The sequence below is a fragment of the Anabas testudineus genome, chromosome 9 (genome assembly GCF_900324465.2).
Source record: "Anabas testudineus chromosome 9, fAnaTes1.2, whole genome shotgun sequence".
Lineage (NCBI taxonomy): Eukaryota > Metazoa > Chordata > Actinopteri > Anabantiformes > Anabantidae > Anabas > Anabas testudineus.
Genome location: NC_046618.1, coordinates 20332463 through 20354729, shown reverse-complemented (window position 1 = coordinate 20354729; position 22267 = coordinate 20332463). Strand labels below are relative to the sequence as shown.

The 22267-nt window shown below is 39.2% G+C and overlaps 2 protein-coding genes across 2 annotated transcripts; both read left to right on the top strand.

Annotated features, from left to right (window-relative positions):
- Positions 1–194: 194 nt before the first annotated feature.
- Positions 195–18090, top strand: castor1 (cytosolic arginine sensor for mTORC1 subunit 1). The gene is made up of 9 exons (XM_026343200.1): positions 195–464; positions 7354–7424; positions 10647–10840; positions 11347–11482; positions 12421–12544; positions 13052–13162; positions 13798–13880; positions 14269–14363; positions 17103–18090. Exons 1-9 carry the CDS (start codon positions 352–354, stop codon positions 17172–17174), a joined length of 999 nt encoding a protein of 332 aa, XP_026198985.1. The 5' UTR covers positions 195–351; the 3' UTR covers positions 17175–18090.
- Positions 18091–19118: 1028 nt separating this feature from the next.
- On the top strand, positions 19119–21629 carry LOC113150942. The gene is made up of 3 exons (XM_026343705.1): positions 19119–19240; positions 20051–20196; positions 20391–21629. The coding sequence occupies exons 1-3, from the start codon at positions 19204–19206 to the stop codon at positions 20835–20837; spliced, it is 630 nt and encodes a 209-aa protein (XP_026199490.1). The 5' UTR covers positions 19119–19203; the 3' UTR covers positions 20838–21629.
- Positions 21630–22267: the final 638 nt, after the last annotated feature.

Sequence of the window (22267 nt, the reverse complement as noted above, 5' to 3'; positions counted from 1 at the left end):
ATACTAATGAGCAAAGGTGCAGTATGTCACACTGGCTATTATGCACAATTTTGGCTACTTTTACTTTGAAGGGCAAACCCGGAACCGGCATCGTTCTTGTGCGTCGCCTTCCTAATGAGGCGCCTGTAGCTTTAAGAGCGGGGGGCGTGGCGTGCGCGGGGCCCGCCCTCCTATTTGAATAGACGGAGTCGAGTTACGTCGGATGTTTTTCGGCTGCTGATCCGAGCGCTGCGGGACGTGGTGGCTTCACTCGTCGGTAATACTCATCACCACGACCTATATTTATCGCTTGGATGATATATCCAGCTGGCGAGGCGTTCTCCGCCGTATGCACCGCTCGCAACCGACAACATGGACTTGCACATACTGGACCACAGGCTACGGGTCACCAGCATAGCCAAGAATGGTCTGGCGAATTTCACACACCCCCTCATCAAACTGATTTTTCTGCGGAACAGGACACGGTAAGACAACTAATTGACTTTATTTTTGTCCCCGGTGTGACTCAGTCCAGTGACCCAGCTCGGATGTATGATCCGTGTGGACGACCCAGTGCTGGGTGATTTGCCTGTGCATGTCCTGCTCTGCCTCCGTGCACGATCAGCTGCAGCGTGTGTAGCTGCAGGGAATTTCAGTCGATTGTGTCAGATATTGTGAAAACTACATCAGTCTTCCTTAAGCAGTGTTTATTAAGGTGAAAACATAATAGCACCCATTGTGGCCGAACTAGGTTCATAATGTTTATTGATAATTCTGTGCATACTCCTCTTAATTTATTTTGTAAACCCATAAACTGCAAGCATGAGCCTTCAAATGCTCCTTACATAGGATTTTGATTGGATCCTGTTTCTCCAACACAGACTTGACCCTTGACCTCCTTTACCCAAAAACCACCATCCAGTTACCAAGTTGTCCAGAGTTCACGCTGGCATTAGTACCAGGTGTTAGTAAAGCCCTGGATATCCTCCTATTGTTATGTAATTGCTGATTTCTCTGGCTGTCCCACATAGTCCAGGGCCAGCAGGAGAGTTCAGCATCTGCTGTCAAGCTGCGTGTGATCAAGGACAAGCGGTGGCTCAGCAGCAGCTCTCATGTCATGTTAACAAAGAAGGTTCACACAAATGTGTTTCTCACTTGTTCTCTGGGATGTCTGAGGTCCAGATAACACACTGTCCTTGAGGATCAGCAACAGAGCAACCCTCAAATAACCATGCCATGTAACAAGGTACCACATGAGTGGGTTTGAGATTTTGGAAGACATTTTGTCTGTGTTGTTAAGTGACATCATGACATTAGATTTTAAATCTAATTTATTTCTATATATCAACTCACCTCACACATGTTAACGATTAGCCACCTCCATCAGCTTGTCTCTGGATATTGGGCAACACAGTAAGTTTTAACATGTCCATACCAGACCAGTTTCACCACTGACTTGCACCACCTTATAAACATCTATACTGGGTGAATAACTAGTCGCTCTGACGCACACACAAACTGTAATTGCATCAGTATTTTACAGATACAGACTAACAGGTCCATGTTGGATTGTTCAGATGTCCTGATTTACAGACAGTTGTGTGAAGTGTTCAGTGTTTTGGGAAAACTAATCTAGAATGTACTAGAATAAAAACAGACCGCACCTCCATGGGCAGCAGCCTTGTTTGTTTTCCAGCGTGTTGTTTTTGCATGCTTTAAAGTTATGTTGTCTTGCTGGTGTGCATGTGTTTTGCCTTGTTTTTCCTGTTCTGTTACTGCAGCAGGAGTTGTTTCTTTGTATTTATTTTTTTCCCTTTGATCAAACTCTTGGTAATGTACAGTGGGGAGTGGCGGAGGACGGTTTAGTTCATAGCAAAGCAAAGCTCGAAACAATTGTGTAGCAGAAACATAGCTGAATGCGGCAGTTCGCTTTAGTTGTGTTGCCCCGTTTCAGGCCCCTGCTATTCATTAGAGAACAGCTCCTCGCATGAAGTGATTTGAAAACAGTTTGGAGCTGAACTTTCGTGAGGCAACTGCTTGAAGAATCCAAACTTAGCCCAAATTGTAACGAGATAAACCACAAGGTAGATATCCACTGGGACATCTGTGGTGCAGCAGATGAATTTAGTACTTTGTCCTGTCTAAGAGGAACAGTACCGGTTAATCCCCTATAATATGGAGACATTTGTTTAAGTTTAGATCATGTACAGTATACTGTATATGAGGCTATAGGTTACAGATTATGTGGATAGTGTTCTCTCGGAAATGCATTTCTGCATCAGTCGTGTACAATAATATTACATTCTGTTAAACACCTAGTTATTGATCATAGACTTGCAAGTATTCTTAGATTGTTATATTATTATATTATAGTGTGTGTGTGTGTGTGTGTGTGTGTGTGTGTGTGTGTGTGTGTGTGTGTGTGTAAATAATCAGATCCTAACATACAAGTCTTGGTGTAACCCTGGAGACTCCAGGCAGTCCTCCTTTCTTTTTGGCAGCTTACTAACAAGAGCTTGGGTTTGAACAATACTTGAACTGAGCCAGAAACCCAATGGGGACTTTTCCACTTGTCTGCTTCAGTCATCTGTAGTCCTTGGGCCTCTCACCCACGTCCCCCACCCTCTAATGACGAGCAGGAATTTCAGTTTAAAAACGAAAAAGGAAACCTTCCTCGATGATCTGAGAAAAACATCCAGCGAGAACGCTTCACGACAGTTTGTAGGAAGCTGGAAATGTAACGGACAGCCTGGTCGACTTCTGCCGATGGTGCTGAGATAGCTCAAGGCTCTCCCCGCACACTTGAACAACATCGGTTCGCTCTGCTCTTATCATGTTTCCTCAGCTGGAGCATCAATCGCAGACACCCCACCACCAACAGCATTACCACCCACTGTTGTGTACAGCTCGATCAAAGTCCAGACTCTTTTGCTGCTTGGTTTTCATCTTCCCCACTCGACTGCTTCCTCGCTACCTGTTGCTTTCTTGTCTCTTTTGGACATTTTCTTTCTCCTCTTCATGTTCCAGTTTGCTTTAAAACTTATTAGCATCATTGATCACAACAGCACTCTGTATGTGTCACTGTTGCAGAGTGCTGTATGGACATGTCTGTATGAAGACAGTAAGAGGTAACTAGTGCTGGTTCCCACAGCCCAAAGATGTATCTTCAAATTAAGCAAAATGTGCAAGTACACTCATGTTGACAAACTGTCAAATGAAAATGTGAAAATGGACAGACCCTCTTCAACCTGTTTTGCACCTGCTTCTTCTGCTTCGGAGTCTAAATGAAGCTAAATTTAGCAACATTAGCTGGTCAGTATTACTGTGCAGCTAATGTGGCTACGTGCAGCAGGATAGCAAAGTAAAATGAGACCAAACACTCGGTGATGGTAACAGCTTTAGTCCTAAAATTTATCCAGCATCCACAAACTGGTTGGAAGTTAACATGCACGCACATATACTGGATCTCTCCATCAAAAACAAAAACATGCAGATTGTTCAGATCCTGAGAGGAGGGTGGAAGAAGAGAGACTTTTGAGTTTGTCTATAAATCCAAAAGGTGAGCAGTGTCCGTGCTTTGTTCTGTTGCCACTGTTTTGCTGTTTTCAGAGTAAATCTGCTGCAGCCGGGAAAACTAATGTCGGACTGCGAGTGTTCGCACTCAGTTGTCATGGGCAGGGTTTGAACCAAGGCTGAGCAGGGATTGGGTCCCTGAGACTGGACAATACGTCCTTTCAAGTGCAAACTTTGAATTAACCACTCTGGTTTCTACAAAATCAGAAAATGCAAAATAAAAGGACCCTAGAGTCACCAAAATTAAAAAAGTGGACTAAGCATAATATGGGCACTTTAAGCGGGACCTCTTTGCTTTCAACCACATTTACTTTGGGCTCTATTTGTCTTTTGTCTGTTTGTACTTTCATATGTTGAGGACTGTCATATCCTGTTAACACAGACTATTAATATTTCACCCACTCGTGCTGCATGAAACTTAAAACAAATGCACCCTTTTCGCTGAGGCTTGCACAGTGTACACTGCAGCAGTCGCCGTCATGGAGCAGAAAAGGAAACATGTTAATCAAAGATAGTCGCCTGTCAAATGAAGGAGAACAAATGAAGTAGTTTAATATGAGGCCTTAAATTAGTGAAAAGGAATCTACATAGTTTTTGAATTGTTCAGTTTATTATATTGTTGCTTTTTAGTTTAATTTGAAATGAGCTCCACAGAAATTAACCTGTTAAAATTAACACTGATCTGATTTTTGAGTTGATTTACATTGAAAAGTGTGAATGAAGGGAAGTGGAGACAGAAGAGCGATAAGGTCTGAATGTGAAAACACAGAGCAAGTAAATTTGAACAGAAGCTGGTCAAACTGTTCTTATCAGGCGTTATCTAAAGCATTAAATATAGATTACTGGAACCAGCTATAAAATAATTGACAAGAATGGAACAAACAGCTTTACTAACTTCTTCTTTTGGTAGAAACGACAGTAAAATTGACAGTTATGGTTCTGAATAGCAGAGAAACACAGCTTTACATCAAATTGTGCACCCGTCTGAGAGGAGCTGTGGGAGAAGGACGGACATCTGAAGACGTCCCCCTGAATGGTAGAGGACAGGTGGAGAGTAGGGAGAGTAAAGCAATTAGCTTTGTCGGCCTGTTGATCACTCACTGTAACTTTCAGATGCCCTGTCATAAAGATATTATATAAAATCAAATGTGCAGAATACTAAGCTGTGTAGAAAGGTCGTGACCCCAGTAAGAAGAAGAAGATGCTGAAGCCATTCCAGGGGAAACGTAGGCAGGCAAGTGTCATTTTCAGTACAATGTAAATGGATGAAAAAGATTAAATGGTATACAGTAGATGGAGCGAAAGGTAAATTCATTTCCCATCATGCTTGTTAGGATTTTGTAATGACGCTCAGTTGAGGCTTTTTAATGTCTTATCTCTACTTCACAAACAGGAAACCAAACGCGCTCAGTTGCCTCACAGATGGGTTTCCCTCAGGTTGCTTGACAGCACACTGCTGATGTGTTGCTGAGGTTTGGCTGCTTTGCAGGTGTAATTTAAGAGCCCTCCTCTCAACAAGAACGTGATAAAGATCCACACTCGGATCATTCTCGCTTAAAGGATAGATGCTTGGCATACACTACCTACAGGAAACTGCAAGCAAGGAAAGGTGAAGGGTCAACAGGAAATGGGGGGTATTATAACACAATGGGCTGGCTGAGCTTGCTAGCACAGCTCATAGCTAGTATTACAGTGTTCTCTCTCTCCCTCCCTCTCTTTGTAACTCTCTGTGGCGTGATTGTCCCATCTCGCGGCAGGGATTACTTTTTGCAGAGTAAGGAGTTTGGTGATCTCACTCGGGCTCCTAACGCAACAGCCTCCGCTGACTGATAAGCAGAGGAACAGGAAGGTGTGTCTCCAGTGAGATGTTTCAAGAAAACAGGAATATGTAGCACTTCCTTTTTGGAGATATATAAAAAACAAAGAGAGGGGATACATGTAGAAATAGATTATAGCTTCTCTTCTCTTACGAACTCAGTAACAAGGGCAAAAGGCTTTCTTTCTCTTCAAGCCTCAAGCCATAATGCATGGGGCAGTGCTATGATCTGTGGTTGCTGCACTGGATCAGGTCTAGTTTCAGCAACGTTATGTGACCAAAGAATGAGGTCAGCTGAATACCTGAATATACTGAATGGCCACCACAGAGTCCAGACCTTAACCTCACTGAGAATCTTCAATCGACTCTCCCATCATCAATACGAGATCTTGGTGAAAAAATAATGCAACTTGCATAATGATAAACATAACAGACTAACACTAACTTTATCTGTCTCTAAATCACAAAGTTGAATGATTTTTAAACAATATTTAATTGTTCTATACTCAAGGTTTATGTTGTTTTCTTCTTGTTGGAGATGCATATCAGAGCTTGGTCCCAATTGGCACCATATCTTCTCAATGAATTTAAAATGTATCTGTAAAGCAAAGGTGAAGGCATTTAAGCTGCTTAAGTTTGAACTATGCTTCTGCCTGAAGTCTGCACCCCATCTACAGTGCAGGCACCACATAGGTGCAGACTCTACACCTCTTGAGAAACGGAGGTGACACTGACTCATACATTCCGGTGACGGATAACGTGTGACGTATTCTTTACCTTCAGCTTTTCTGTAAGACACTTTTAACAGAATTTCAGTATTTCTTAAATTGCTCCTTTGAAAATTGTTGCTGACTTTTCACAGGTATGTTTAAAGCTTTATTAAAGAACACGTTTGCGACTCAAGTCCAGCTTCAGCTCTATCTGCCTCCAGTTCACCTTCCACATCGCCTCACTTCTGTCTCAGTCTTTTTGTTTCTTGCTGTTGAGCTTCCAAAAAGAGATTTCTTCCATCCATAACACTTGTTTTGAAGTTTATTGGCCTCAAAAGCTAACGCAAGAAAAATGTGTTTGACTGCCCAGTTCTTTTCTGAGCCCATACTAAATCACATCGGCCTGCTGACTTTTTTAAAACTCTTTCTTTTTCCTCTCACTCTCCTGCTGCCCTTTTTGAACATTTCACAAAGGCAACACTCAGTAGAACTGAATGCTGGTGTCGGACAGAGCAACAGCCTTTGAAAGCAAATGCTTTTGGCCCCATGCCTGATGAAGATGCATATACTAGAAGGGGAAAAGTATTATAAACTGTAATCAGAGAATTTAAAGGTTTCAAAATAAAAACTTTATACCATCTGGCCTTTTCTTTATTAATGTTGAACCCCAGTGGGCTATCAGGTAGCAAAGCTGCACTGTCTTTTCAAATATTTAACCCAGGTGACTGCTTTTTTTTTTTTTTTTTAGAACAAGAAGGCTACAAAAGTAAAACCCAAAGACTGTGGAAAAGACGATGATTTGAAGCCCACAAACTGTAGACCTCACTTCTTCTGGTGCAGAGACGTCCCAGTCAGCTGTGTTTTAAACGATTTCACAGCAGATGCATAAAATCCTGTGAATCCTAAAACACGCTTCATCCGATTTGGAGTGGTGTTGTCCTCGAATTGAATGCTGCCATTGGCATTGAAGCAGTGCCCCAGTTTGGTGGTTTACCCACCATTAGCTGTAGACAAAGGAGTAACGCTGGGATAATGTTGAGCTTCAGTCTGTGATAATTCAGTGACGGCCAGCCCTGAACCCTCGAACATTTGGAGAAGCACGATTCCTGATAGCTGTTATTATGAAAATCTGAACCTCCTTTTGTTCGTTGAAATTGAATAACACTGTTCTTCCACTCCCTTTCTCCCCCTGCCCCCCCTCTCGATCTGCCTGCATATTTTCTTCAACTTTCTCCATCTGTGCACCCCCCACCTACACCACCCCCTCTGTTTCAGATGTAAGTTTTTCAGTTTGACGGAGACGCCAGAAAACTACACAGTCGTCCTTGATCAAGAAGGATTCAAAGGTAAAATACCACTGTGAACGTGCGTCTTTGGTACCAAACTGTACACAATATACTGACAACACACATGCATCACACATGCAAGATATCAGTTTGCTTTAACATATTGTATTAACAGAAATTGGACTACATTTGCTGATTTAGGTAAAATTTAAATTAGGAGACTCTAAGCAGCATTCTTTGAGATTAATTCACTAGTTATTGAGAGTACTAATCAGTGTGTGAAAATGATCCTGAATCATTTCTTGAGCTGCTTTTATTTGTAAAAACATATCATCTAGTGATGTTGTCATCATTATCTCACTATGGGTTGGGTGAGGTCTGTGTTACAAATCAAGCGTGGAGTTTGGAAAGACAAACAGGCAGGCAGGAAAAAAAATTCTGTGAATTTGCATTATGGAAATGATCAGTCAGGAAATCTCGCTTTGCTGTCTGAGTTTTTTAAACTGTAGCTAAAGTGCTGTGCTAAATGACTGGAGCTCTCTTTGTGCAAACACAAAGTGAAATGTTTTTCAGAACCTAGTTTTTGTTTTCTCGTCATCATATGCAATCAGCTCTGAGTAACTCATCTAGAATCCAACACACACTCCCAGAAACCAGACACATTATGTCACTTTTGTCAGTATGCGCATGCTGCATATTCAAAATATAGTTCTAACTTGAGCTGGTCTGCAGCATACAGTAGGACTCTGTTGTTTTACCACTGCAATGTTACTTCCTTCCTTCCTTGTTCCCCCCACAGACCTCATGGGCTTGGACGGGTGTAGGCAACCATATAATGTAGGAAAAACTATGCTCTACAAGATACTATCTACAATTGAGTGTTTTGAGGTTAAATGAAGTAGCAGTAGAGCAAAGGGCATGTGTCCTCTTAAAAACAAGGTGGAGATGCTTCCAGCTTCTGTTGTCAAGTATTTTTCACAGGTGGAAAACTATTAAAAAAAAAAGAATCGGTGAATGAGAGTTATGTCCACACAAGGCGGAGCTCACTGTTGTTTGTCCCTTTGCCTTCCTCATCCCTTTGGTATAAAGCTTCACATACATTTTATATAAGAGGTTGGTGTGTGCATCAAGTGCAGCTTTACAGAAGGAACTGTTTGACATATGAAGTTCTAGCTATACTTGTGGTTAAAAAGACAGATTAAATAAATCTTTGGACTTGAGAGCATTTTGACTGACATGCAAACACTACTACTACTGTAGCTATTGTGCAAGTCGGTGCATAAAAGAACCAAAGAACCTTTTTGGGTGTGCTGCCAATTTTCCGTTGGTTAACCAGTGACTTATTTATCAAATATTTAAAATCAGACCGTCGCAGATGTTGGACATTGTTTCCTTCCCTTGTTTTCTGATGGTTGGTTCTCAGTGCTGTTTTTAGGCAAAATAACAAAATTAAGCAAATTTTGACTTCTTAAGAATTCACTCTGGTCTTAAAGTCACTTACGTGTATCTGTCTCTATGTTTGGAATTGTTTTTGTTTATCTAACAATTATCAGAGATAAGGGTTAGCCTGAAGAGTTATTAAAATATTTGTTCATTTTAAAGCCTCTAACCATGTTCGTCTATGTTTTCAATATGTTCTCCTGTCTTTGTCTGACTGCACTCTCGGCACACATTAAACAACATAACTTTCTAAGTACTTGTAAAGACCCCATCCAGTCCACATTCTCCCATTTTTGTCCAGTGTTTTTATCCAGATGTGGATTTATTGCCTCCCGGCGCTCTGTTTCACTCTGTCGTCTTTGCTCTCCTTCTCTGTGCTATTTTAAGAGGTGAAAGCTGGTGTAGCGAAGCCACCGGGGGCCGCCTGTGACAAATTAATGCCAACCAGAACAGTGGCCCTTTGAAGGGGAGTAAAGAAAAATGAGTATTCACTGCAGGAGCTAGATGCCATTTAGTTTTACGTTAGCTGAATATTAATGAAACACTAACCAATAAAGTTTTCTGCCTTCTTTGAAGGTTCCCAAAACTTCAAAAGAACATTTATCATCTCCATTTTGCTTAGTCCCTGGATGGACACCTGTTTCCCAGGTAGCTGCCAGTTTCCACTCTGCTCTAATTTGGGGCGAAAAGTGAAGTATCCTGCTTCTCCATGTTGCTTAGAGACTTCTTAAAGCCACATCTGAGGGATCGCCCATTTGAGTGCAATAAGGCATCAGTATCGGGTCACTCTTTATCGCCAAGCATGTTGTGACGGCATAGATGGCATAGGCCTGGCCTCAGCATATGTTTTACTTGTGTAGCCTGGCGGTATAAATAGCAGGGGTGTTTCAGGTCTAGATGGCAGAGGAAGAGAGGGGGAGAGGAAGTGTGTACGTTACATTGAGCAGCAAACAACAGGAAGCAGTTACCTAAAGATGCCTCAGAGTTTACACATTTATGAACATAAACATGCATCACTGGTAACATAACGTTGTGATGAGGTACAGATGATAAACACTTGAACTCTTACAAAGAGCTTTTTGCTTTGAAGTAACTGAAGCACTACAGAAGTGTTGGCAACCTCACAACCCCTGAAAGACGAGCTTGTGGTTTTGTCTTGTGACTGTTGTCCCTCTTCACTTGTGCAGTTTAGCATGTGCTTTTTTTTGTACATGAATAAAATGATTTTGCTTTGTGAAGCTGATATTAGCAACATGTGCATTGTTAATTTGTTGAAATACATTACTCCTGTAAAGTATTGTGCCGTCCTCTTGTGTTTACCAGTTTCATGTTGTGTCACACACACAATTTGGGATATTTTGCACGTGCAGAACGAACAAACCCCCTCATGGGAATTCTATTTATTTACTTTCTATAAATAGTTCGTTCTTTAGGGTATAATAAATTCTGTTATCATTCAGTGATGACGTGGTATAAATCCACCCAGTAACCTCTGTGCTTTTAAGTTCAATTTGTGTTTATCACATGTAGTCAATTCTACACTTTGACCACACTGCAGGGGACGGCTTAAAAAAATGCAGCAAAAAGCAAATAGTCCTTATTGTGAGTCAGATTCCAACTGCGCTCTATTTTTTTCTGCAGCATGTGTTATCAGATCTTCTCTGGCTGCTACATGTCCTCTTTTTTTCCCCACACTTCACTACTACAATGTGATTTTCACGTTTTGACTGTTGGAAGATATCACAGCCCCGACTTTTCAAACTGGGCATGTCCTCTGTAATATGTTAGCATGTGTATATCACAGGTTCACTCACCAACTTTTCTCTTTCTGACCCCACTCAGAGCTCCAACCGTCTGAGCATCTCCAGGTAGAGAGCTCCATCTGGCTGCCGCTCAATGTGGTCTCCAACGGCAACGCCTCAAGCAGCTCGCAGGCTGTCGGTGTGACCAAGATTGCCAAGTCGGTCATCGCCCCTCTGGCCCAGCAGCACGTCTCTGTTTTCATGCTCTCCACTTACCAGACTGACTTTATCCTGGTGAGTCACATCTACTTTAGTCTTTTTAAGCTTTTGCTCCGCTCCAGTCTAAGCAGCTAACACACAAGTATCTTTAGTTGGAAGCAGCATTCTAAAGCTTTTCATTTTTGTATAATGTGAAGACGTTTAAAGCTGTTTTTAGACTTCAAGGCTTTGTGAACCCTTATCTCATAATGAGGCCTTTCACACACTGAGCTCTGCCAGACAACAGAAGCCACATTATCTGCTTTTTGGCCACTCACCACTTTTGCAGCTCGGGATTAATTCCTGGCAGAGCTGACGGCCCTGAAAAGTTAGTTAATGTATTACAGGTGGAAGTGTCAGATGGGCAAAAATACATAATACCTAGACAGATGTTTGTGTCAGCAACTAAATTGATGGTCAACATGCTAGTTGAGCTCAGCGACTCCCTTAGAGTGAGATGATGTTGATCTCTAAAACATAGACTATGCTGGAATTGTACGACTGGTTGATCAACACCACATCTGCACATCTATGTTGTGTAGGTGAGAGAGAACGACCTGTCTGTAGTCATCAGCACTCTGGAGGAGGAGTTCAACATATACAAGGAAGTTGGAGGAGAGTCGGTCCCTGTGCAATGTCAGGATGTCTCCAACGGCCTCCAGAAGAACGGCAAAGAAGGTAGAGGTCCCGCGTGCACTCATCTCTCTCGTATTGATCGAGCTCGTCTCAAAAAGCCTCTAGCACCACCATCAGGTTTAATGACTCACCCAGCACATTGTTGGTCTGTGTTTTTGTAGAGCTTAAAACACAATCGGAGACGTAGGTGCAGAAATATTGTTACATGGATTAAATATTAGTAAGCTTACACCAAACACTGAAATCATGTTACAGACTCGTCTACAGCACATATAAGCTGATATCCTTCAATTAAATAATGATAATACTGTAAATGCATTTTTTATACATCATTACATTAATATGAAATACTTTTTATTTTATTATATTGTTAGTTTTACTGATGTTTGACCTTTGTTCGGCTGCTGTAGCACCTGAATGTAATGTGAGTGTAATTCAGTACTCATAAATGTTAGCACACCTACAGTAACAATGTTAACTGTAGGTGTTTAATTGCTGCTGCCCAGCTTTTTCTAACATGATCAACCCTGTGCGACAGTAAAGCGTTAGATGAAATGTGTATTTATAGCAATAGGAACCTGCTGTTTGAAAACACCTACTTAACAAAGCTATGTTTGACTCAGACAAACATGACAGTATGGGATGTTTTATAGTGACACAATGCGAACAGACTAGGTACGCATTAGTTATATTAGTCAGAACAATTACTGTAAGCTTTACAGGAAGTTATTTTCACGTCACTATGAAGAACAGAACAAGCTGTACGATGGGAGCCGAACATGCTGAAAACTGTGTCCATCCTTTTTCATGTCTTTACATCAAAGACTGAGGGAGATGACATTAGGGCATTTGACCCACTTCAAAATATAGAATATGTTAAACAAAAGAAAGAGAAGGAATAAAAATATAGTTTTGAATCATCTGTGTAATCTCAAAAAGCTGTAGTTTTGAAACTACTGTCCTTGTTCTTGTTCTTTCAGCCATCCAGCATACAGTTCACCCAGTGCTGATCCCCAAGAACCAGTTCTGTGTTATGTCTCTAGACCCAGACACACTGCCGTCCATCGCCACCACACTTATTGACGTCCTTTTCTATTCCAGCAGGTGAGATGCATCTTCGGTACCCGTCTAAACCACAAGGTGGCAGCACATGATGCTAAATAGACACCAGCTGGGTGGCTTGAGATCTTTCTATGCTGATTATGACCGATATTGTCACACATAATTATTGGAAACTTCTCAAACCCATATATTGTTAGCAAAGAGGGTCCTTGTCCTGTCCTTTTCTTATTGTTTTTTTCCATTCTATTATAAGCTAAACAGTTTTTTATTTTACAGTCCCTGTGAGGCAGGAAATTAAAAAGTTAGGATAAAATAAAATAAATTGCGTCACTGGGAGAATTTACATATTTTAAGCACATTAATCACACTGTACATTCAGTATATAATCCAAAATATTGCAATTCCATGATTCTTTAAGTATAACAACTGGTGTGTTTAGGAATCACGTTTTACCGATGTATGAGTGACCTAATGTGTCATAAAAATATTTTTGTATTGCAATAAGTGACCAGCTTTGTCTTTCTGCTGAATTTATTCCTTCCTTTCTAGTCCTAAAGAAGACGCACAGTCGTCTTCCAGCGAGGACTGTGTCAAGTTTTTCTCTTTCTCCCTCATCGACGGCTACATCTCACTGGTGATGGACACAGATGCTCAGAGACGGTGAGCACTCTTAAGTTTTGTTTCCACAATTAGCAAGACGAGTAAGATCTCTTTTGGATTAAGAAAGATGGTGAACTGATATTTAGTTTCTGAACCTAACAGTTCTGAACTTAACAGGACTTATCAGTTGAGTTGGATGCTTCTGAAAGTAGAGTAATGTAAAAGTGATGTACTGTATGTTGTTGAAAAACGGTTTCGTTTTGAAGATAAACCAAGAGACATTGAGCCAGGGACCAAGTGTGTGTTAGTGAGGTGAAATTTGTTATCAGTAAAATGGAAGCAAATCTGTTCAAATGAGTAATGGTCATGCTTAGTCATTTTCAGACTGAACTAGTTATACAACATAGTTATACAAAGACTCCTGGATCTGGTCACAACTGAAATGCAGGCTTCGTCTGTGTGTTGGACACAATATTTGGTAACTTTATAACAATAGGACTCAATGTGAAAGAGAGAGAAGGAAACAAAGATGCTAATATTTTGTCTATATTGGCTGTGTGTGTGTGTGTGTGTGTGTGTGTGTGTGTGTGTGTGTGTGTGTGTGTGTGTGTGAAATGATGGAACAGAAAGTAAAAAGGGAAAAGTTGAATCAAGTTAAAGGATAAAAATCTTAGTTCATGATGTTTGTGTTGTAGGTTTCCTGCCGACCTCCTCTTCACCAGCTCATCTGGTGAGCTGTGGAGAATGGTTCGTATAGGGGGCCAACCGCTTGGCTTTGGTAAGGCCACGTGTTTTTAAAGAAATACATTTTAGCATATTACTTTGTGGAAAAAAAGTGTCAGTCATCCACACAGTATGAGAAAGAGAAACATGTCCGACCTACAGTACTGTATTTTCCCTCTTAGCCTCAATCAGAGATATGTCTCTATGTGTCTTAAAGGTTATTGTTCTTTTGTAATTTATGATTAATGTCATTACATTACATTTTGTGTTTGCTTACACATTCTAAATTAAACAGGAAATTTCAATTGCATGCTGGATCATTTTCAAACTAACACGCATACAAGCAGGCAACATTTGCAAAATCAACTTTATGCTGTCATGAAGTGAAAGATTTAACATTTGTCTTAATAACTACTGTTTTCTGCACTCTATGTTTTTTCTAGATGAATGTGGGATAGTTGCTCAAATATCTCAGCCTCTTGCTGACAGCGACATTTCTGCCTATTACATAAGCACCTTCAGTTTCGACCATGCTCTGGTGAGTCTTAACATCTCTGCGTCATTAGTTCCAGCACCACTGCTCATGGAGCTCAAAGCTTAAATCTCAATACGTAACTTGATATTTTAAAAATCATGTATTAAATTTAGCTCACATGGTTTTGGCTGTGGTGTCTCCACCACATGTGGGAGATGGAGACAAACTATCAAACTAAACAGCATTCCTATGGGGTTTACGAAAGATGAATAATAAATCAGGTGATGACAAATCATTTTGCTCTGACATAAGATGTCTATGTGAAAAATGTTACATAGTCCTGATAAGTGGTAAAAAAAATAATCAAGTAGTAGATATAAACTGAATTATCAACCACATATAATATCACTCTAATATTTTGTTGGACCACCTTTAGCTTTGATTACAGCATGCATTCACAGTGGCATCATTTCGATAAGCTTCTGCAGTGTCACAACATTTGTTCCCGTCCAGAGTTGCATTAACTTTCTGTGTTGATGATGTCTTTTTCTCTTCCTCAAAGGCAGAATTCTATTGTACTGATGTGTATGTAGCCTATAATATCGTGGAGCTTAACATGAACAAGTTCAACTGTAGTTTTCAAATGTTGTCATGTTTGTGAGAGTTGTTCATTACAGTGCTGTTCTCTGACATTATAGTGCTATTGCATTCACACTCCATGAGAATAGAAGAAAAAAAATCATAGAATTATGTAATGGAGAAGTTGAATTCTATTAGTTTTAAAATAAGGAAAAACAGTCTTGTTCCTTTGTTAGGGTATTATGCAAACCATGTCTTTAGAAATAAAATTGGATAAAAATCCCAGAAACAAGGCATTTTACTTTCTTCTTCTATCTTTTTAATTTAAGAAACTGTGGATATACTGTACGTGCAGTGCTATTGGGAGCTGCCAGAGATAGGTTATGTTGAAGGTTATATCATACCAATACTTCGCTGATGTAGTGTGGTTATATTGAATTAATCAGTGTCTGTCACCTTAGTCAGCAGCTTGTGCCACCTCTACTATCTTGGGAATTACCAAGACACATTTTATCTGGTTCATTTGTTGTTGGTTTTTTTTTTTTTTACTGTTACCCAGAAACTTATCAAAGGACGCCTGTCTCTGTGGAATCAGAGTAATCAAATTTCCGTCCTGTATCAACAGGTTTGATTAATAATTTATATGCATCTACAAGTGAAAAAGTATTCACCCACTTCCTGATGCAGTTTAGAAATTATGATTGATGATGAACCACATATTTTGGTTTGAGTTAAATTAGACTTGCCACACCCAGGCCTGATAACGGCCAGACCTGCTGAATCAAGAAATAACTTGAATAGAATCTGTCTTACAAAGCCACTTGCTAAAAGATCTCAAAAAGGAGCACATTCTGTCGCAATCTAAATAAATGCAAGGACAGATGACAACAAAGTAATTGACGTGTCAGTCTGGGTAGTGTTACAAACCCATTTGTCAGGCTTGGGGACTTCAGCGATCCACTGAGAGAGCCGTTATCCACAAATGGCGAAATCTTGAAACAGAGTGGAGGGCCCACAACTGCAGGCCTCACTTGACTTAGTTAACAAGTCAGTGTTAATGATTCAACAGTAAGAAAGAGGAGGGCCAAACGTGGCATCCATGAGAGAGCTCCAAGGTAAAAGCCTCTGCTGACCAAAAACACAAAGGCAAAACTTAAACATTTTAGATGATGTGCATCCCGTTACATCTGTTGCAAAACTAACAGAGCATTTAATAAAAACAACATCATGCCAATGGAAAAATATGGTAGTGGTAGTGTGATGGTCTGGGGCAAATGTATGTCCAAATTTTATCCATACAGCCTTTTAATCTGAGATATTTGGGTTTGTTTTGTTTTTTTTGTTTGTTTTTTTTACCAACCTAATCACCAAATGTGAACAGAATGGAGCCTGAATAAAGGTGAAGTTTGCCATTTATCTTTTAATAGCCCTCATGTATTCACCTGCTCTTACACTCACTTTTAGGCAACTGTTAATTAATGTTATGTTTGAATCAGTATGTATGCATGTTGTTTTCATAGCCATCAAAATGTCTTAGTCATAGTGCTTTGTCAGTGATTTTTGTATTTACCAGAAGTCAACACGTTCGTGGTTACTTTAAACCGCAATGGTCTAATATTAGCAAATTCCAAGATTAAAATAGCTGTGACGTCGGTGATTTCCACTTGTAGGTTTTCCTTTTCTGTGCAACTGCATTATGTGCATTTTGAAAAGTTTGTAAGTATACAATAAATCTTATTTTCAATAGTAGCTTTTCAGATACTAGTAATATAATTTGGCTGTAAAGGGGGTGGAACAGAAAGCAAAACTCTCATTTGGAAAGTCGCAATAACAGAAATAGACATTTCCTACCATGGAACAGAACACAGCTCTGTCACTAGAGCTTGTGCGTATAGGATGATGGGAGGTCACTGTCTCGCTCACATTTCAGTCTTAATCACCGAATCTTTGAAAAGGGAAATTCCAATTATTGTCACTAATATCATGGGAACTACTGAATTTATTTGAAAGCAGACAAAGTGACGTTGAGTGAGTTGAGATTTTTTTATTTACTTATTTTTTATTTTTATTTTTTTTTTAATTGGAAAAAATCACATTCAGCCCTAGCACAAAACAGTTCTTTGTAGCACAATCACAAAAAATGGTTATTAATTAAATGCCGCCTACAAGTGTAAGTAAACATTAATGAGTTTACAGCTTGTTCTTCTTCTTGTTCTTCTACAGGTCCCTGAGGAGGACATAGTGAGTGTGACGGACATGCTCCAGCATCAGAGGAAAGAACCAGCCACCAGCTGATTTCTGGAGTTCATCCTGAGCCGGATGTTCCTGGCTCAATATGATCCTCCTCACTTCAGCTCCACTGGCCAGCGGTGGCGGGCCAAAGGGAAAGGAGCCTAACTTGGTGCCTAGACTAGCAGTATTAACTACTACAAACTCGCCATGAAAACCAGAAGCGCTTTTTTTGTGGTGTGTACATACAGATTCCTGTAGCTTCCTGTTTTACCTTTCCAAGGCAGGATGCACAGAGCACCGGGGGGGGGCCCACATGCACTTCAAATTCACAATTGGTAGAAACGTCAAACATATGAACATGTATGATAGAGTATCTTGCTTTCTAATACAGGGCTTAAGATCTTGTGGTGTATGGTGTAAGGTTGAATTGTTCATGACACACTTTTCACTACTACTCCACCACTCATGTTGGTCTTTCAGCAGTGTTTCATAATGTCATGTGTCTGTTTTGTCTTTTTAAGGCCATTTGCCACAAATGCAATTTCCCCTTGTTGTGAAACGGAGCTTGAGGTGGGAAATGCAATGCGATTTATCTCACAATAACTTCCATGTAAAAGGAAATGGTCAGTTTTATTTTTGACAAGAAGAAGAATCTCTCCCATTTCATTTTGAGAAAAATATGCAGGTATTTCTTATATATTAATACTACTACAAATGCTGTCAGGCAAGGACAGTAGGTTTGGTCAGTGTTATTTTATTTTTTATTTTTAGGAAGTCAGCATATCTTAACTATAACATTACTTAAGGTCAATAACACTAGGTCTTATTTTTTGTTATTTGCACAGTGAACGTAGTTTTGCTAATATCACGTAGATGTTTTCTTTGGTACACCTACTTTTTGTACAATTTGAAGTAAAATTATACTGTAAACATTTGTAATTTTTGTGCTGCTTCATTCAATAAAGAGTATTGAAAGTAAGTACATGTGACAATTCTTAGCAATTAATAAAACAAGCTCCTAGAACAAATGTGTTTCAACAAATAGTGATTCATCTTAACCCATGACAGACAAATTAATACTTAAAATACTGCATATTAGTCATCACTCAGTCACAGCTGTGCGTGTGTAAATTGAAGATTTCATAAAAACCCCTGTTAAAAACCTAAAAAGTCATCTCCGTCTCTAAAGGAACTACTTTCCAAAGGGACACCTGTTACAAATGGTGGGAGAGGTAAGAGGAAAAACATAGGCAATAAGTCACTGATATTTATGTGGAGGAGGCAGTCTTAATTTATTTAAATAGCAGTATTAATTGCAGACAACACAAGCGATAGATCTAAGATATTTTTAACTGAATTGTTGGCATTTTATCGTCAAGTGGAAATGATTCAAATCATGATAAGGTGGTGGAAAGTACAGCTAATCAGGTGTGGCAATGTAGCTGATAATATCAAACTGAAATTTACATTTTTGTGTTCTGACCCAGTCAGTCGGAAAAAGAAGATTAAATAACTCATAATTAAAATAAGGAAAACCTTAAAAATAACTTTTTTGTCATAGTATATGAACAGAATTTTGAAAAACTAGAGGATCGATTCAACAACACATCAGTAATTAACTGTCACAGCCCCCAAGTTGAGACCCACTGACTTAGAGAAGAAGTCGTGGTTATTTTGTCATTGATTTTATTTTTTCAGAGGCCTCAAGAATCCAACACAGACATCATTTAATGTCTTGATGGTTTTATCTTCACTCGCCGTGGTATTTTATGTGTTGTAACTTTTTATTTTTATGAACCCTGTTGTTGTCATCTAAGGAGTGTGTGACAAGTCACACCTTAAGAGTCTAAGGCAAGTAGCACTGTCATAACATGAGCGATGTTTGACAAAAAAAAAAAAAAATGTCATCATGGAATTTTGTCATTCCTTGTAGTGGTTGCTTGGACGTATGTGTCAGTAAGTAGGTGGGTGCAAATGACTGCTCTTCAAACTGTATATATACGCCCATTTACCAGTGTAAAGTAATTACCAAGTTTGCACCTTTTGGGTCAACGACTGCTTGTCTTTAAGCGAATAAGTTACTTCTGTCACTATGGATCTTAAACTTAGAGGACTTCTATGGCGCTGTGGTAAGTATCTATTTCATATTTAATATACAGCAGATGTAATATTACTTTTCAAACTGCATTTTTATTTCGTAATGCACCAGTATTTAGCCACTTACAGTAGTTTACATGTCCATTAAGCTGTACTTTATGTAGAGACAAATAAAATTAGATGGTTAAAAACCATCTTATGTACAGACATGCATTTGCTCAGCACAGATGAGCCAGCCTATAGAGGAGCATATGTCTGAATGAGAATGCTGCGTTCGCACTGAACATTGAACTTTGGAGTAATTGATCAGGCATGATTATTACACTACAATTTAACAAGACCTGTCCTACTTTTGAAAGAAAAACTCATCTTAAAATGTTGTCAAGTTCAAAGGCTCATTTACGAAAGCACTTCCTGTGGTGTTAGAGTACTTCCACTTTCGCCATCGGCATAGGGAAGGCGAGCGAAACTAATGAGTTGTACGTATTGCTCACAGTTGTCAGATGCCTCATTAAATGAATCAGTATTTGCAGAATCCTGTTGGATTCTATAAATAATATGTTTTCTTTCCTCTTTTATCTTTTACTTCACTACTTGACAAACAAATGTGTTTAAGTGCCTCAAGCCCTTCACATTATTCTAAGACACTGGTCTCTTGTGGACATGAAATTATGTAGTAACTCTTAGGAAAAATGAAAATTAGAAAAACTGAAAAGACATTTGGTGGTTTTTTTGATGAGTGTCCGTGTCATTACCCAATTCACACTGCATACTCAACACGAGCAAAGAAGAGGCAGAAGAGTTAAAACGTATCTATTTGTGTCTACTTGATCTTTTCTTAGTACTTGTTCTGATGCTCCTGGACGTCCAGAGGAACCTGGTGTTTTCTGCACCAACTCAAATCAGCTCTAATGACTTCGACACTGCTAAGTCACTCACAAATATATTGGCATATGATACAAAGGAACTATTGCAAACATATGTACAAGTAAGTACTACTGAGTTATTCTATCATGAAGTCATTTTGCTTGATACGATATATTTCCTACGTATAATCTTTGATCACTTAAAAACTGAAGGCAAATTTGGATTTACATTAGCTGAAACTTCAAACAGTAAACAGTGGATTCATTATACTTAGACTTAAATTTTTTATTTTATTATTTATTTCTTTTCTTATAGATACATTTAGATGGCGTGAATGAGACAGTTCCAAAGGGAGTTCCTGATTCCACAATACATGGTGACAACATGTGTGAGAAGCTGCAGAACATCTACATTAAGAATATGCTTTTTTATATGCATATCTCAAAGGTAGAAGAAATTGAGATACAACTTTGGCAGAACGTGAACATAACACAGCGCCTGTCGGTCGTGAAGGGCAGACTGAATTACCATTTAGATATAATAAAACATATCCTCACAGACAAGTACCCAGACCTCTCTCTGCCACCAACGCCAGCCCCACTGCATTTGCCCCATGATAAGGGCTTTCAGAAAAAACAGTATGGGTGTGGTGTCATCATCCGGCTGATCGAATGGCTTAAGGAGGCAAAGACTATGTATGTCAGCTGGGACACAAAGCTTTTCCACACCAGTTTAACCACCAAGAGTCTGTCACAGCGTTAATATGTTTTCTGAGGGTGAGATTTTTAAAGAGAAGTTTAGAGAGAGTTCAAAGTTGTGCAAGTTATTTCTCCGGGCAGTGCCACCGTTCAATTTGTTGTTTGGAGGAATGTTTAACGCCATCTTCTAGTGTAAAAGCTACGTTGTCCATCTATCCATCCATCCATCCATCCATCCATCCATCCATCCATCCATCCATCCATCCATCATCTTAACTGCTTTTCCTGTTACGGGTTGCATGGGTGCTGAAGCCAATCCCCACTGTCACTGGGTGGGACACAGGATATATCCTGGACAGGTCACCAGTCTCACCAGAGCTGACAAAAAAAAAGAGAGATGGACAACCATAACACTCACACTCACAACCACACCCACTGGCAATTTAGAGCTAACAGTTAAACAACTCCCCGTCTTTGGCCGATGGTGGGAAGCTGGAGTTACCTGGAGAGAACCCACGCAGACACAGGGAGAATATTGAAGCTGTGTGCTAACCACTACCATCACCCTGTCACCAAGCAAGGGGTGACATTTAATTGATATAATTCTATCAGTTCTTATTTCCTGTACATTTTATATTTGATATGTGAATTTAAGAGATTACTGTATGATTATTTATATATTTATTGAATGTCTATTTATTTCCTTAAAACTGTTGATAGCGAATGATTAAGACGTTACTGGTCTTAAGAAACCACTTAAACCACATCACCTGAACAATTTTGGACTTACACAATAATACATGTTAAACACAGCTTGTGAAAACAGTGTCACTCTCACCATCTGTGGCAACATGGATTATTATTTGGTAACATCAGGTATTTTTGTCCAGTGTTATTTAGTTATTTAGTTATTTAGTTATTTAATATTTATTCAAATTTCATAGTAACAAATTTATTGAAAGTTGTGTTAATTTATTTTTGCTTGCTATTATTTATTAAATAAATGATTGTATTAGAAATATTATGTATAATATATTATTATATTGTCTATTGCACCATTAGACCTTTTAAGCAGTGGGTACAACTGTACTTGTGGCTGCAAATTATATTCTGTTCTGCTTGTTATTTATGAATTTTAATATTTATTTTGCCTGTTTCAGTCATATTTTTGTTACTAAATTATACTTTTTTTTTGTACAGACATCTAGGTACCAATCTGCTTCTTCAGAACCTTTTTTTAAAGCAGACTACTATAAAGCATTTAACGTTTTATAATATATATTTTTTTATTTACATTAAATAATATATACATAAATATGTTTACTGAAGTAGCATACTTAAAGTGTAACTAAGGTAACACTAGGTATGAATGAAGTGACTTTTAATGTACATTAGTTACCTCAGTCTCTTTTTAAAATGTTGTATTTTTGTGAATAATTTTAAGTACTTATTCAGCGTACTCCTACAAACCCTTATTAAATTCAGATTCTGTAT